An 18,685-nucleotide genomic window follows, 5' to 3' on the forward strand; every position below is an offset into this window, starting at 1 on the left:
ATTCAAATACTAAATTAATAATCTACTTGTTCTAAAGTAATTAATTTAACATGGAACTAGATCTAAACAATTGTAAATGACCAGAATTGAAATTGACAAATAGCTATTTTATTTATCAAACTAATTAAGAATAATGATTCTAAGAGTTTAATCTAAAACAAGAATTGGATTTGAAACTAAACTTAATTAAAAACAATTAAATCTAGATCTAGAAGCTATTCTAATGGCTACTTTTTATTCTAAGCTACCTTTATTTTCTAACCTAACTATCTACCATTAATAAAGAGTGAAGATTTGGTTTTTATACATTCAGATCCAAAAATCGTGCATGGGCTTGGAGCCATGTTTTGGGCCAGAGAATCAGGCCCAAAACCCAATTCTTTCAGTCCAAAAAGGCCTCTTCAGCTGCAGTTGGCTTCAACAGACTTTTTGTCCACTTTTGCTCCTCTGATTGGGTCAAGGATTCAACCATTGGAAAGCTCTTTCCGAGCCGGTCGTTTTGACATAAGGTAGGCCCAATTCCGAGGTCTGAGTCCAAAGATACGGTTTTCGGAAGTTCTGCTAACTTTGTGTGCTGTTTTTGCCCGCGTCGACTTTTCAGCCTTTGACCGGGCTTTAGAAAGGCTTTGTCTTCTTCAATCTTGGCCTTTAATCACAGAACTCCTTAGCAACCGACCTTTGCTTCTTTATCTCGCTAAAGTGGCACATTTCTGCACATAATGGACTTTGAAGCCTGAAATGCATAAAAACTCGTAATCAGTGTTAACTCTTAATTATTACTTACATAATTGGTCTAAAAGTATGACTGTTACAGGGTTAAAACTACAGTTTTGGGCTCTTATCACAACTTATCCTCTAGCATTTTCGGACAACATCGACTGGTAACCTTGATACGAGGTCGACCGTCTTAAGCTTTTTTAGGCTTATATTTATACACATCTTTCTTCATCCTAGAAAAAATAACATAAAACATAATAACATTTTTCTTCCTAATTAGCCAACAGTTTCACCAATCTGAAATAATAAACATTGTTTCCCCAATCAAAATACCTTCTCCACCTCAACCAATAACCACAATAAAATATCTCATGATCAAATGTAATTCTCAAATTCGACAATGAAAATAACTAAAGCAGCACTGTCTTATGTGATGTATCACTGTGTGGCAGATATTTATCTATATCTATGGAACAACCTTGTACCAAAACTTAACCTAAAACATAAAGAAATAATTGAAAACTTGGACATGAAAGAGTTACCTACCTCCGGTGGATGTACAGCTATAATGATCTATCCTCTCAAATTGAAAGTTTTTTTCAAATTGAGAAGACAGATCATTATAACCGAACACCCACAGGGATAGCTAACTCTATCATAACCTTTCTTTCAAATATTTTTCCCTTATTATATTTGTCACGATGCTAAACTTTTTACCCAAACTTAACCTAAAATGTAAGGAAATAACACTACACATTTGTTCAAGAAAAAAAAATATGGGAAAATGGTGAAAATATAAAGGTTCCGAAAATATAATTACACAAATACGAATACAATCACGTCAAATTAAAATCAAAACTTGAAGTGTACCTTCCAGTGCAGATGCAAATTGGGTATACAATTTAGTTTTCAATTTGGGGTTTGAGTTTGGTGTTTGAGGCTTTCTCCCTAAATTGAAGAGAGAAAGCCTTAAATAAGGGTTTTCGGGTTGGAGAGAGAAAAGGTCCTTTTGGATATTTGGAGAATTGGAGAGAGAATATGCGAATCAATTTCCCTTCAAATTGAGACTTATTTGGGTTACAATTTTCAAATTTAGCGATTTATTATTGGGTCCCACAAAAATTACTTTTTCTTCAATGCTCAGTACTGTAAGAGCATTCCCAATGCAGGTGGATATTAGCATTCCCAAATCCCAATTGATTGAATTGGATTGAAGCGTTGAATTGAATTGAATTGAAGCGTTGAATTGAATTGAAGTGTTGAATTAAATTGAAATTGATTGAATTCAATTGAAATGAAATTTTAAATCTTTTGAATATATATAGCTACCTCTATGGCTCTATATATATTTACTACATATATTTATCCTCATTCTTTTTCTCTCTGTCAATTCAATTTCCAATTACCAAATCTCCATAACTTGGATTTTGTATCTGAAATGAGATTTTGGGATTTCGTTTCTTTCTTTCTTCCTTCCAATCAAGGTCAGTTATCATGCTTGATTTTGACTTTATGATGATTAATAAGGGGTGGTAGGATGTATCCTGTGTTTATTCTACCTACCACACGCACAAAGTTTTGATGTCAGATGCCGTGTGAGATGGTTTTTTGCTTTTTCCCTTCTGATTTGTTTGTCTAGATCCTACTTTTTAACTCAGTGCAAAAAAGTTGTTGACATGGATTTTTTTTTTGTCTGATTCGAAACACCACGTGGACTAATTGAAGTCATAATGAACACAAGTGGTACATTCTCAACTTTTACATTGTTCAAATACTTGGCTCAATTTGGACATCCACGATACATATCAAGAAATTGAGGATAGATAAACACCCATATCCTCCTGATATTTTGTACTATGTGTGTAGGTATTCCAGATGAATGCATGCATAAGAACCGATTGCAAGAGTATGCTCAGAAATACAAACTGCCACTTCCGACCTATAATACTAAAAGCTTTGGAACTGTGCCACAATTTAGATCTTCTGTTTCAGTTGATGGGGTAAATTATATGTCAGTTGAGACATTTCTACATAAGAAAGAGGCGGAATAGAATGCAGCTAAAGTTGCTCTGGAATCTATATTGAAGAAGGTCAAAGACGAGGGATGTCCAATAATAGATGAGGTGTGTTGCATGCATATGTGTGTCCGTGTCAATGTAACTTAGGTTATATATTTTTATTTGTTTTTGTCACTCTTGCAGGATATGACCTATTGCAAATCCATCCTTAATGTATTTGCTGTGAAGATTGGTTTGGAAATGCCTATTTATACAACTACCCAGTCAAATTGTCTTGTTCCAGTGTTCATCTCAACTTTGGTTTCCCATGGTAAAACATATACCGGTACTCATGCCAGGAGCAAAAAGGCGGCAGAACAAATGGGTGCACGTTCTGTTATCAAGCTAATTTTAGGTAGTTCTTTATGTTTTGATTCATGTTAATTAGATTTGTGGTTATGGATTTTACTTTAACTACCTCTTAAAATAGGGCAATCTAGTCTAGTTGTATTCCTGGCAGTATAAGGCTTTTCTAGTAACTCTGTTTATCTATGTTAGTTGCAATGGTATGAGTCTACATTTGTTCATTAAATTAAAGGGAATTGCTGATTAGACTTGGATGCCTTCTGTGTACTCTGTCCACCCGTAAGGCTGAAAGCTCATTAGTATATGCTATCAAAACTTATCCTAAGCTACTAATAGGCCTGCCATATACTGTAGTTTGTAGGCAGTGTACCTATGTTATGTTCTTTGGTTAACCTTTTGAATCATATGCTATACAATTTCTTAGACAATGTATCTCCATTATGGTTTGCGATGAATACCAAAAAAATCCAAAATACCAAAATTCAACTCACTGCCTTAGCTTCTCCACACCAAATCCAATTGTAGGCTTGTAGCACAGTCGCACATCACCGGTACCTAGTCACTTCTTATTGGCATGTAGTGGGTTAGGATGGTCCTACCCCCAAAATGGGCAGGATGCTAGCAATCCTTTTAACATTAACCACAAATATACCCATAACCAGATATAACCAAACAAATTTAATGTGTACCATTACGACAATGTAGTTAGCAAGAACGACAACCAAAAGGTAAAGTTCTTCGTAATAACGTGCATATTATCGCCATTCTAAAACTTTCCTTCAAACTTGGAGTTTCTAAGAATGGGAATCACTTGTCGTCTCTGCATAGTGTCTCCAGTCTTGCTTCTGTGGGTTTTCATTTTGTTTTTTTACTGTGGCGTCTCTTATTTTTAATGGGTAATTTCCTTACAACATCTTATGGAAGTAGTCAGACATTCTAAAGTGTCACTAGATTGCAATGCATGCTGTGGAGTGGTGAGATTCCCTGTTTCACTACATTGTACTACAATAATATTCGACGCCTAGTGCTTGTCGACGAATGAAATGAACTCCTACATAGAAGTTAAAGATTATTCCACTACATTCAACCCTAAACAAATGCATAAATTCTGAAGCACTCATTTACATTATGGAAAGGGGAAAACATTAGGGATTTACATTACGGACCCAAAACATTAACACTTGCATAAACTAGTAAGATGATAACGACAGTAACCTTCACATCTACAAATATCCCAACATTAAACAAACAAGCAACAAAACCCCACAACTAAATTGAATTCTTTTCTTCCCAATAGCACCGAAGAGGCTGCCATGTTACACATTTTCAAGATTCACTATCTGCTGAAGTGTCGTCTGATGAATCTAGTATAACATCTTTTATCTATTTTAATTTGCGCTTCCGCTTACTACAGTACGTGCGTGGCACGTGTAGGAATATGGGCGGTCGGGAGATATGAAATGATGGCTGCCAGGTGGCTTGCCGTTTGGTGTCTCGATGCCATTATGACTTGCCTTGGGAATGTATGTTACTTAGGCATAAATAGAAGGGTAAATCTAGGGTACACAGGAGAGAGAAAGTGAGGATGAATCTGGGCAATTCACACACAAAGGTGAGGGTGTATTTCAACAAAGAAGTACTAATCCAAAGGCCCTCATTCCTGCGTACCCATACATCATGCGCACTGAAGACTAGATAGAACTGTTAGGGGAAGTTAAAAGGTATTTGCGCTACTTCCTCTCCAAGTTGTTCTGCTCCAAACTTCTCGCTCTCTCACCTTTACTGATCTGTTAGGTACGTGCTCTTCTTGACTTATCTTGCCATTGGGGACGAATGCTTTGTACTTCTAATGGTTCATTGATCTTCTAGCTTTGTTTGTAGATTCGAGTATGGCTAGGCGACGTGGAGACACTACTGGTGGTGGTGAGGGGACGAGGGAAGCTTCTCCCCTAGTGATGGAGGAGATGGAATTTAGACCCCATCCTCTTGGGAACCATGGTAAGCGTAAAGTTGATGAGTCTGATTCTAGGAAGTGTAAGTGTGCGAAGGTGGAGGGACGTGGGTGATCTGGAGGTGTCGTGTTCAGGTCTCCAAGTGGTGGAGGGGACGACGACCTAAGGAAAGATCACCATGTTATGGCTGGCAGCTCGTCCACGCGTCCTGGTGATGTGGGTAGCAACTTCTTCTACATTGGGAAAATAGGGAAGAAGCGCATGGTGAAGCATTCTGATTGCAGTTTCCATTCAGCCTCTATAGCGAGCTGCCTTTTGGAGGGAATAGTGCTAGATGGTGATAAAGATGAGCTGGAGGGTGAAAGTTTGGAAACGACTCTGAAGACCTCAGACGCGGCTTGTTGTTTGGTAAGTTTTCTAGTTTTATTGCGACATGAATAAGGACTATTAATAATACTATTCTCCATGTAGTATTTAGCAGGGTACGATAGGTTGAAGCGAACTATGTAGCGTTTTGGTAGCGGCGTGGCTGAGCTGGCTAGGATGCGTGCTGCCTAGGAAGCCGATAAGAAGAAGCTAACATCCCTGAGGAACAAACATCAGGACACGCTGCAGGAGAAGACTGTACTGTCTAAGGCAATGATGGACCTGCAGAAACAGCTGGCGTCGGTGACTGAGTACTCCAAGCAGTGTCAAGTGGTGGCTCACAAAGCGCAAAAGGAGTATGATCGAACTTGTGAAGATCATGCTGTGCTGGCGGAGTTATACGTTGAGCTACTGGAGAAGCGAGGATCGGGGAAGTCAAGAAACCGGCTGCTTTTCGTCGTAAAAGCTCGCGATCTGAAGTCATCTCCCTTCTACCAGCGTCGCTCCTACTGATAAGTATGTGGTTGGTGATGATTGATTTGTCTGCTTGTAAGTGAAGATTTTTTTTTTTAAAATTCGACTAGTTGTTCTCTCTGTGAGAGAGTTTAAACAATAGAATTTGGTTTCTCAAGGCTTGCCCGAAAGCAATCGGGCTTTGATCTGAGATACTTCAACAAGTTGGTTCCCACGAAAGTGGCAGTTCGATATTTTGCACAACTTGTAAGAAACACCGATCTGGAAAGATATCAACTAGCACAATCTTAGAACTCAATCAATGGCACAATTAAGGAAACATTAACTTTGTAACAGCACATTAATGACGAATCATCAAGATAGCACACAAGGGGGATCTGTAATCCATAACGGTTCAAGCACACATCTATAAATAGAGAAAGATGAACTACATAAGGCTTGATTAAAGTTTACTGTTTACCCGGAGAAACTTGATACGTAGGCAACTCTTATCCCAAGAAGAGTGCAACCACTTCCTATCCAACAAATCATCAGGTCGTAGTCCCAAAATAACCAACATCTACACTTATGTTCTAGTAGATAATTATCTGGATCTAGATCGTAGGTATGAGCTCTTGAAGATGTCAGTTGAAAGTGGGGCTGCAACAGTGTCTGTTGACGATACTGGTGTAGATAAGTGTAATCAAGTTAGATCGTGTACCCGTTAGCATTGCATCAGTACCAACACAAACACTTCCCATCAACTCTGTTCCTCTTCGCACCTAGCATTAAAGGCCATGTCCATTCACAAACTTCTCACAACCGAAGGTCCTTCTTGCTGAAAATCTGATGCCCCTCGCACTATCGTTGCACCTGCTTGTGTTTCCTTGACAATTGTGGAATTAGGCAATGGAGCTGGATGCCTCAGAACATCAATATATATATTTGTGAAAAAAAGTAAAATACAATTAAGAACACTATATTGTCTTTAGCTATATTGTAAAATATATCAGATGTCCTCTAATATACCAAAATAACAAATTGAACTATTTAAGTAAAGAACAAATTCACAGTCAACTGACTCTCAAATGGCCGAAGAAATATAGATATAGGGAAGGGTTTGGTTTACTCACTTTCATACTCTAAATAGCGTGTCCGATCAATTAATCTAATAGCCAGTTTTTTGCTTAGGTGGACAGCCATGTACTTTGTTCAAAAGGAATATGGCTTTGAGCTTGAGTTGAGAACTCAAGAGCCGAAACTAGTAATGAGTTAAGGACAATCATGGGTCCCATTTCTTCTCTCTCATTCCTTTCCTTTGTTGTTCATACTTAGTGTTCACAGTCCACTAGGAGTATGAACACTGAATGTTCATACTCTTGTTGGACTATGAACATTCAGTGTTCATACTCTTAGTGGACTATGAACATTGAATGTTCATACTCTTGCTGGACTATGAACATTCAGTGTTCATACTCCTAGTGGACTATGAACACTAAATGTTCATACTCTTAGTTTTTCAGTCCTTCTCAGTTTCACCCACTGAACTTAGGAAAATCATGTGACAATGACAAGTGAAGATGGAAAAGGAATACTCACCGTCTTGGCTGGTTGGTTGAATTCTTGGTAGGACCATCTCTGTCAGATCTTGCACAAAGTCCACATAAATATGAACGTGCCCATCTTCGTGAGGAGCCGAATTGGCAAAGAACTCTATCACCGCGTCGTCAGTCTCTAGTGTAATTTTCATGCACCTAACCAGCCAACAAACAGTAACATTTTAATTAGAAGGACATTCAATAACTTCTCGTATCCAAATGCCTTGCTGCCCATTTTGCTAGTTCATAGGCTTGGCTATTAAGATTCCTAGGAATCCAAAAGAAGTTACAGGGAGAACAACTATCTAGAACACTGCATCCTCCAGTTAGCTTTCTCTAGGTAATCGGATGTGGCACTCTAGAAATCCGGCTCGTGTTCTCGGATGTGGCCCTCTAGACATCCAACTCGTGTTCTCGGATGTGGCCCTCTAGAGATCGAACCGCCGTGTTGGTGCTAATCCCACGTCAATTTCGGGCCATCATTAAAACAGAGGCAGCTGTTGAGGAATAGCCATAGTAAAAGTCCCCCCACTTTTCACTCTCCGGCTACCTTCTCCTAGCTTTTCGAGAATCTTGGCTTGGGGTAAATCCTCAGTGCACTGGAACGTATCAGATTCGCAGTCTTCCCATGGTTCATCCTCCTCAGACTCCCCCTCTTGATTCATCAAGGTATTAGGATCATCCACCACTACCTTCCCTTTAGCCTTTTTTGCATTCGCTTTGTCCTCCTCCGTCTCACTATTACTCTCCTCATCACTTGTGAGAAGATCGATGATAGTAACCATTTTTACCTTTGTCATCTTCCGTTGCATTCTCTCTTTTCACCCGGTTTTTAAGAGCTACCGATCATTTGTTTCATTATTTCTCTGCTTCCATCTCGTATTTTCTTCAATCTGATTACCATCACCCAGAGGGAAAGCACATTGGAGATCCTTGATTTCCGAATTTCTCACCATGATTCTTTGAAAATCAAGATCAAAGCTCAGAAACGAAGTGAATTTTCTCTTTTCTGGTTCAGGATAATATAAAGAAACGCATTTTTGGTGCATTGAAAATGGAACAAAATGACTTGAGATGAGTGTCTGGCTATCTTTTCTTTTTTGGGATTGCTGCTCTTTTTGTTCATTCAAGATCCTTAATGTTGTTAAATTGCGTAAGTTATTAGAGGAGGTTATAAAGCGGATGCAACTAATTTGGCTTGTAATTGTTGTTGGGCAGAGATATGTCAGTGGAGTATGACACTGCTTCTGACATATGTGGAAATTATACGTACTGTTCGGTACTATGGAGCCAAACGGAGAACAAAATTGTTGTGCTCTGCTAATATTTCATTCGAAGTGTCCAAAAGTTTGCACTTGATCTTAGTCCAGTAAATGAAGATTAAAAAGTTCGAAATAAAACAAAAGAGGATAAACAAATTTGGTTACAGATTAATTGTCAGGGATCATATAGCCTACGTATAATTGTTTGAACCACTCACCATTTTAATCAGATACATCATACATGTTACTCTTCCATTTAACTACTATACAAACTGTTGCCAGTGTGGATCACATATGTTGAAATTCTTCTGTTCGGCGCTAAAGAGTCGAATAGAGCCAAATGTGAGATTGGAGTTTGGGGTATGACACTGTTGGTGCCATACACGTACCAATGTATCTGTTCGGCATGCAGTAGAGTTCCGAATATGAAAAGTCAATGTATTATGTCACAGGGAGTGACATAACTTTGATGTATGACATAAATTATGTTATAGTCCTGCACTGCCGCGAAATATGACGATATATGTCGGTTTTTTAGCAAACCGATATCAATATTTTACAAATTATTGCCTCGTATGGCCATAGTTCATGACTATGAACATTGATTGTTCATAGTACGTACAGTATGGACTATGAACACTCGTTGTTCATAGCTATGAGCTATGAACAATGAGTGTTCATAGTTACCAAACTATGAACAATCACTGTTCATAATCCATTTGGAATATGAACAAAGAATGTTCATAGCTCATGACTATGAACAATCATTATTCATAGTCCAATTGTGGTATGAACAAAGAATATTCATAGGGCTAGTCATCGAGCTACTCGAGTACCCGAGTCGAGTTTTGCTATACTGAAGCTCGACTTACACATGCAGAAGCTTGACTCAAATTAGACTTCGAGCTTAACATTGAAGCTGAAGCTCGACTCGTCCAGTGCTACTAATAGCTTGAGCTCAACTCGGCTCGACTCGTTTTGCACTTGGAGCTCGATGACATACTTCTCCAATTCCATCTTTTCCTTCTTAGATTGCCTCGCTCATAGTCTAGTCGATAGAAGGGTATGTAATTGAACAGGCCAAAATAATCCAACACAAGCCAAAAGTCCAAAACCACAACAAATTGGAGTAATTTGACTAGAGTTGCTCGAAATTGATGGAAATTTTCTGACATACTCGAGTTTCCTTAGTTTACAAGGAAAATTTCTGACAAACTTAAGGAAATTAATTTCCTCAATTAATTTAACTAAGGAAAAAGGACAAGGGAGTAAACCGACTTGAGTTTCAAATAGAGTACACGGGAAGAACTAGTCTTACATACAATGAACTAGCCTTACATACAATTTTGAGTACATGTGCATCCATTTATATTGAGTTTTGAAAATTCTGACATAGTCATTTTTAGGGTAACGATAGGTTCCGCAGTCAAAGTGGTTTTCTTCTGTCTTGACTCCCTCTTCAGTGCATCTTCAAGCCATTCAAATCCCTTGCAGCTCTTGTATTTCAAGTACTTCTTTCCAACATTTAATCCATTCTCGGTAGTTTTTACAGTCCTCCTTCCCTTACAGTAATTTTGAATGCAATGACAGTCTACCCATGGGCACTCTGCCATCCAATTCCCTGCTTGACCACACTTAAAGCATTCATTTGTTGATGAGCTTGATCCAATTCCAGAATTTTTTTCACAAACAGCTTCATCCAACCATTGCAGATAACTTCTACATGTCGAATGCTGGCACTTCAAGTACTTCCTTCCCGGATTATTTTCTGTTTGTGATATGCCCAACAACTGGATTATATACATGCAACTTCCTTACAAGGAGAGCACATAAATTGGCACTCAATAGCTGAGTGTCCAAGTTGATCACATAACTGACATTCAACCTGCGGTCAACAACTCAAATATATACTAATTCAGGAGAGTTAAAACAACAAAGTTTTCACATCAATGAAAGCTCAAGAAAAGTGCAAAAAGAGAGATTAAAGGTCACTACGTCAGGTTTTAAGTAGTGTAGTACGTGCTTCATGCGATAGGGTTATATACCAAAAGCATTACTTTTGTTTTAACTCTAATTCTTTATATTTTGAATGAGAATCATATGGGCAAATGTTATGCATATTATATATGTTATTAGTTATATGCATGTGTCTAATACTTTATGTTGTAGATGATATGGTGTGAACACACAGAAGATCATATCATCAGTACCTTATAAAGTATAATTAATCGTTCACAACCTAGATGGATTTGGACAAACCATTAGTACGGTTGTAGTATAATCTTGTATTAGTCTATCTAGACTATAGGATTATACTAGTACACTTTGTGTGTATTGAATAGGACCAAGCGAGGTTGTTTCTCCTTATACTAACTATATAAGATAACAAACGCCTCTGTTATTATGGATGCTTGTCCTCCTAATCCGGATATAATAACGGGCACTTACATGCATTGTAATTGCTTTAAATCATCAATGAGTGAGATTCATTTGTGAATCAACAAACTCGATGGATTGGGTAATGACATTGTATGTAAGGTGTGTTGTTGATTATAGAAGGAATCCGTGTCCCGCAAGAAGTCGGGTTGATGATGTCCCCTTGAGGAGCTGAAAAAGATTGTCATGTAAACCCTGCAGGTGGATTTATTCGGACATGACAATGAGGTTGAGTGGTACTACTCAAGGACATAAGAAGTTGATTAATGTAGTTGTCAGTAACTTGACTTAATCAACGGACATTCGATATCTTAAACACAGGGAGATCAACGAGCATATAATATGGAGCTCAGAAATGCTGACACGTAATTTGGGATAAGGGTGGTAGTGCAACAATGGTCTTTAGTGGAATAAGCCATTTGTTGACGGACTTGGGCCATGTGTTCGGGGTGAACATGGGAAGTCCAAGCCCGTCAGGAGGCCCAACCCTAATTTCTCCTCATGGTCCCTGTTGTAGCTTATAAATAGAATAATTTCTCTCTGGCCAAAATTCACTATTCATCTGAATAGAAAAAAGGCAAGGAAAGATAGATCCAAAATTGGATCTAGCTTTGTGAGAAAGAAGGGGATTGGTAGATCGTTGTCCACATAACGTCCAATCTATTCTAAAGGAATACAAAAGAAGGTCAAGGGGTTGATTGTTTATTCGGATTCATAAAGCTTGGATTCTCAGAGTTATCTAAATCGGTTCAAAGGTATGTTCTCTATCCAAATCGTGAGAACCCATTAATTCTGCTGCTCGTGGTTCTCGCGGTTTGCAAAAATATAGGTTATGAAATAACGGTTCCTACAATTGGTATCAGAGCATGTAGATGTTGGTAGATGTAGAACTGTTATAACTTGGTTTTGCAAGCATCTAGACCAACTGTTATGGGCAGAATAAATTTTGGAATGAAATGGATCATTTTTATTTTATGATAAATTGATCGTTTTTACAAGTTTTGATTATCAATGGATGTAATTTAAATTACGGTATGTATCATGTTATTGTTTTTATCATTGATGTAATCTATTGTAAAGATCAAAAGATCAAAAAGATCAAGATTTGGATTGATAGAAATCCGGATCTGAATTTTTCATTTGGGCCGGTCGTCGCGACTATCGCAGCACTACTAGAGCACGGGCGCCCTTAACGCTTTAAAGAAAAATTGAGCTTGAGCACGCCACGCACCTTGGACAAGCAAAAGTGGAGCTGGTCGCTATTGGCGCTGGAGCATAGCATAAGTCGCGCCTATGCAAGCAATAACCGAGCGTGGGTCGCTATCTCTATCTGCGTAGAAAGAGAAATTTTTTTTTCTCTAAGATGAGATGATTTTTGTTTGCTGTTCCGGGGTTTATGAAGTGATTTTGTGAGGTTTCCAGTGAAGGAAACAAGTCACGATTTCTAAAAAAAAAAATCGGGGTGCTGCCCCGAACCCCGTCGAACTTTGCAAAGGAAGCTAAAAGAGTTCGGCGAACAGGATGGAGCAATGAATATGGGCCATTGATAAGAGCCCAAAACTGTAGTTTTAACCCTGTAACAGTCATACTTTTAGACCAATTATGTGAGTAATAATTAAGAGTTAACACTGATCACGTGTTTTATGCATTTCAGGTTTCAAAGTCCATTATGTGCAGAAATGTGCCACTTTAGCGAGATAAAGGAGCAAAGGTCGGTTACTAAGGAGTTCCGTGATTAAAGTCCGAGATTCAAGAAGACAAAGCCTTCCTAAAGCCCGTCAAAAGCTGAAAAGTCGACACGGGCAGAAACAACACACAAGTCAGTAGAACTTCCGAAGGCCGTATCTTTGGACTCAGACCTCGGAATGGGGCCTACCTTATGTCAAAACAACCGGTTCGGAAAGAGCTTTCCAATGGTCGAAGCCTTGACCCAATCAGAGGAGCAGAAGTGGACGAAAAGTCTGTTGAAGCCAACTGCAGCTGAAGAGGCCTTTTTGGACTGAAAGAATTGGGTTTTGGGCCTGATTCTCTGGCCCAAAACATGGCTCCAAGCCCATGCACGATTTTTGGATCTGAGAGTATAAAAACCAAAGCTTAGCTCTTTGTTAATGATAGCTAGTTAGACCTAAAACAATATAGATAATTCTAGATCTAGTTTCCAGTATTTTAATTAAGTTTTAGTTCCATTTTCAATTCTTGTTTTGGATTAAGTCTTTGAATCATTGTTCTTGATTGATTAGATAAATAAAATAGTTATTTTGTTAATTTCGATTTTGTCATCTCAATTTATAGATCTAGTTTTAATTCTTGTTGATTATCATTTTGTAGTTTAAGTAGATTGAAACATTGTTAGTCAATTTAGTTAAGTTAGAATTTTAATATGATGTGTAGTTATAATTCAATGGGAAATGATGGTTTGATGACTCAAGGCTAAAACCTCCATTAGAGGGGTTGATGAAGCCTTGATGAAAACTTAGTGGTATAGTGTAGAAGCATTGTAGAATCTATTCCAATCTAGAAGGTCGTGAGTCGCCATGAGAATGGGTGGACGACCTCACATGCTAGTTAGTATTCGGTAGAAATGCCATGAACACTAGGGATTAGAACTCGAATTTCTTGTCGTAAGAACGTAAGAATCGAGATACAAGAATCTATGCTAGGTTATTAAGTTGGATTCGAGGTGGATTCAATTCCCCTAATCCTTTATCTAGATTCAAAAAACAATCATATTTCCATAGCATTCGTAGTTAACTTCAACATAATCAATTTCATATAGGTATCGTAGTATAACACCCTTCGTAAAGCTCTCATTAGACTTAAGACCGACTAATTAGATTAGAAAACATTCCATGCTAGAGCACTAGGAGTGGAACGAATTTGTTACTCCACTCTATCTTGATAGAATTGAGAGTGGAAACTTTGACAAATATAGACACGTAAGTTAGTTGTAGTTTACTTACGTTTTGAGTTCATCGTTCATTTTGTAGGTAGACTATTCATTTTTATGTTTATCAAATGGCACCGCTGCCATCTTAGTTGCACTTTAGCATTGTTTTCATAGTAGAATTAGTCATTTTTAAGTCCCAATAAACCCACCCACCCTTGTTTGATTCATACTGTGGTTATCCGTTTCAGATTTGAAAAATTCCGTGACAAAATTACACTGAGCGCGACCGCGTCTATAAGGAGCGCACCTGCGCCCTATAGCCTGGTACATGGAGCGCAACCACCCCCATACCAAGTGCGACCCGCCCTTAAACACTGGAATTTCAAGTTACACGAGCGACCTGGGCCTATGTGAGCTTAATCCACTCTAAGCAAAATTTTCCGATTTTCTACAGTTTGTTTTGAACTTCGATTTTTAAGTTTTTCAAGTGTTCTAACTTGTTATTTACAATCGAACACGCCAGAACAAGACGCGTTATTCATAAGTTTAAGCAAGGACGCTTATCAGGTATTCCTTTCTTCCATACCTCGCATCTCAAGTTAGAGGTTCATACTACTAATATATCAAGATTGTTTGGATTGTTGTCGTGTTTAGACTTAGACTTGCATGAGATTAAGGTCTGGTCGGAGAAAAACACCGAACTTAATTAACCGTCAACGTCAACAAACAAATCTATCGAGTATACCAATCACGACACCTCTAACTACTATCCCACCAACCACACCGACATAATGGTGAAGAAAGAGAGAGACTCTCTCTCCGACTTTTACAAAGCCTTGAAGCGATAGCCCTAAATCTTGCATCGTTCTAGCGGACCCGATTGGGGATTTTCGAATTCCCCAAAAAACATATTTAATTTGTTACCCGTTTTCCATGGTTTAGACCATGAAAAACCTTATCAACACATGCGTAGGATTGAACAAGTCCTCACAACATTCCATCATCCTACGGTTGGTAATGAACAAATTAAATTGAGGGTATTTCCCTTCACCTTAGCCCGATAAGGGCGTCTTGGTTAATCGCCCAAGTCACCTAACTCGATGGACTCGTGGGCTAAACTTGTTCAAATTTGTTTATGGAACATTTTACCCACCCCTAAAGACGGATGAGATGCTTTCCAAGATTCATTTTTTCCGACAAAATCCTCCCTGAATCGTTTTCTCGAGGCTTGGAATCGTTTCACCGACCGCTTATTGAGTGTCCACACCATAACCTAGCAAAAGACACGTTAGTTCATGCTTTTTTTCAAAGGACTTCAACATCACCATAAAGAAGTCCTTGAGATAATGAATGGGGGTAGTTTCCTAAGTAAAGGAGCCCCTCGGAGGCTTACAAATTTTAGAAGATCAAACTTAACGTAATAACAATGGGGGTAGTGATGATATCCCCCGCAGTTAGTTCTTCTTCAACAGATTAAGGTCACGGTATGTTTGAGATGAAACCCGATCTAGAACTAAAAATTTAATCGAATCTCTAACTAAAAAGGTTGAGGCTATTTCTATGCAAACAAAAGCCTATCCCTCATGAATGTTAACTCCAACCCATGTAATGTCCTGTTTTGAGTCCCGAAAGCACCTCGACTCCTATTGTCCTTTTCGCCTATGAACAACAACAATTAGAGCAAGATAATGTTTACTCCATTAATAACTATCCTATTCCTAATGCCCCATGGAGACAACATCCCAACTTTAGTTGGTGAAACAATCAACAAGTTTCACCTCCAGGGTCTAATAACCAAAATGTTAGGCAAGTTTAACAACTATAATCAAGCTCCACCTAGGCAAGGCCAGGGACTAAGTCAGGGAAATTATAATAATTATAACAACCAAGCGCAACCACGACAAGGTTTAGCACAAGGTCAGGGTAATTATAATAGTTATAATACTAATAGAGGTATCGTTCCGGTTAACAATAGTAACTATCACAACCCACCCATAAATAATCAACGTGAGATAGTTCCAGTTGCACCACCTATGACTACTACACAATCACATCCGGATCGTATAGACGCCTTTGTACAGGTTACCAAACAACTTTTCCAATCAATGACTCAATCAAACCAACAGATCTTACAATCCATAAATCAGGGCATACAATAGTTAGCCCAAAAGAAAGCCCAACCAAAAGGCGTGTTTCCAGCACAAGCTATACCAAACCCTAAAACAGCAAACACAGCCTTTGAGGTAAACGGTAATACTAGTACGGAAACGGCAATAGTAGGTGACCTGAATGCCATCACCACTCTCCGTTCTGGAAGAGTGGTTGATAACAAAGTAACTATGCCTATAGTTACCCCCCATCAAGAGTCCCTACACCGATATCGAACTAGATACCAAGTTTAAACCTGAAGAGCCTACCATCGTAGAGGTACCAGTTATAACAATAAACTAAGAAACGTAAAAGCCAAGGTAACACATCAAGTCGAGCCATACGCTAAATATAGAGCTTAAACCACCGTTCCTCAAAAAATTAGCCATGCTAACCGGGGATACAAACTTTGAGGAAATTAGGAACATTTTCAAAAATCTAACCATAAACCTTCCTTTTCTAGAAGCTATTAAAAGCTACCTAATCACGCTTAAGTTTCTTAAAGAGTTGTGCACTACTAGGGCGAAGACCAACATACCTAAAGACGCCTTTCTAACCAACAATTTCCAACTTTATCCGAATATAATGGAATTGTTAAGTACAAGGACCCCGGTCGCCCCATCAGTAAAATGCACCTTAGGAGATTCCCTACACGACGCACGCTTTATTAGAGACGGGGCGAAAGTGTTAACTTACTCCCCGTGATTACTTATATAAACAAATAGGTTTACAGAAATGCAACCTACAAAAAATAACGTTGCAATTAGCGGATGTGTCAATTAAGTATCCTAAGGGTGTAGTGGAAAACGTGCTTGTTAAGGTTCAGGATTTTTACTATCCCGCTGATTTTGTTATCCTCGATACGAAGTCGCCAACGACTGCATACCGATCATCTTCTTGGCCCTTCTTGGCAACCGCCAACGCCTTATAAATTGCCGATGGTAAGATGTCCTTATCTTTTGGCCATCTTACAGTTGAGGTAAATGTTTTTAAAATGATGAAACAATTACCAGATTCGTCTATAGATGGGGAGGTTAGCATGATCGAGAGCTTAGCTCAAGATTATTTTAACAACACGTTTCTTGAAAACAATATGTACAAATTCCTTTCTTTTGGAACTTCAGATTTTGTAAATGACTCCTACTTAGAGGAAGTCAACACCATCCTTGAGTCCACACCAATTGTAGACCCTTCGGTTGCTCCACATATTGAGCATGAAGACTTGGTACCTAAGCAAGTATTCATTATACAAAATGAGGACCCCAACGAAACATCTATTGATTTTCCTTCCACCCCAGTGCTTAAACCTCTTCTCCCGGAGTTAAAATATATTCAACTGGATCCGGATGGTAGTCATCCGGTAATTATATCTTCTCTGTTATCTAAGAATGAAGAGACACGTTTAATCCGGGTGATTTGGGAACATCGGTCTGCGATTGGTTGGTCCCTAGCCGACATTAAGGGAATTGACCCTAATATTTGCACTCATCGTATCCATTTGGAGGATAACGCGAAGACTTCTCGCGAACCTCAGCGTCGCTTGAACCCAGCCATGAAAGAGGTGGTTAGGGAAGAAGTCTTACGATTACTCGATGCGGGTATCATATACCCAATCTCTGATAGCGAATGGGTAAGCCCCATTCATGTAGTTCCTAAGAAATCGGGAGTTACCATGGTACGTAACGGAAAGGGTGACTATGTTGTCACACAAGGTCCTATGAAATGGAGGATCTGTATTGATTACAGACGTTTAAATGCTATGACACGAAAAGGATCACTTTCCTTTACCTTTTATAGATCAAATGCTCGAACGCCTAGCTGGTCATGCTTTTAATTGTTTTCTGGATGGCTACTCAGGCTATTTTCAGATTATTATTGATATTGATGACCAAGAAAAGACTACCTTCACATGTCCCTTTGGAACGTATGCCTATAAACTAATGCCTTTTGGCCTTTGTAATGCTCCCGAACCTTCCACCGTGTATGCTTCATATATTTAGTGACATGGTAGAGCTTTATGGAAGTTTTCATGGATGATTTTTCTATCTATGGAGACTCCTTCACGATCGTTTGTCTAACCCGTCTAAGGTTTTGACACGATGTGAAGAAAAGAGCCTCGCTTTAAACTAGGAAAAGTGTCATTTCATGGTGAAAAGGGCATAGTACTAGGTCACATTGTATCTAGTGATGGCATCAAGCAGATAAGGCCAAACTAGATAAGATAGCGACTCTACCTAAACCACGGACCGTCCGGGATATTAGAGCCTTTCTAGGCCATGCAGTGTTTTATAGGCGGTTTATTAAAGACTTCTCTAAAAAATAGCTAGGCGCTTAACTAATCGCTTTTGAAAGATGCAATCTTTGATTTTAATTTTAACTGCATCGTAGGCTTTTGAAACTTTAAAAGTCACTCTAACCTCTCGCGACCAATTATACAGCCTCCGATTAGTCTAAACCTTTTGAACTCATGTGTGATGCTAGTGACTATGCAGTTGGTACGATC

General features: G+C 38.8%; 1 protein-coding gene across 1 annotated transcript; it reads left to right on the forward strand.

The window, feature by feature from the left end:
* Window positions 1–2,447: 2,447 nt before the first annotated feature.
* On the forward strand, window positions 2,448–5,146 carry LOC147504381 (double-stranded RNA-binding protein 4-like). Its single transcript, XM_086605179.1, has 4 exons — window positions 2,448–2,460; window positions 2,584–2,717; window positions 2,919–3,129; window positions 4,962–5,146. The coding sequence occupies exons 1-4, from the start codon at window positions 2,448–2,450 to the stop codon at window positions 5,144–5,146; spliced, it is 543 nt and encodes a 180-aa protein (XP_086461305.1).
* Window positions 5,147–18,685: the final 13,539 nt, after the last annotated feature.

Source organism: Coptis chinensis, chromosome 4 (genome assembly GCF_015680905.1).
Source record: "Coptis chinensis isolate HL-2020 chromosome 4, ASM1568090v1, whole genome shotgun sequence".
NCBI classification, from domain to species: domain Eukaryota; kingdom Viridiplantae; phylum Streptophyta; class Magnoliopsida; order Ranunculales; family Ranunculaceae; genus Coptis; species Coptis chinensis.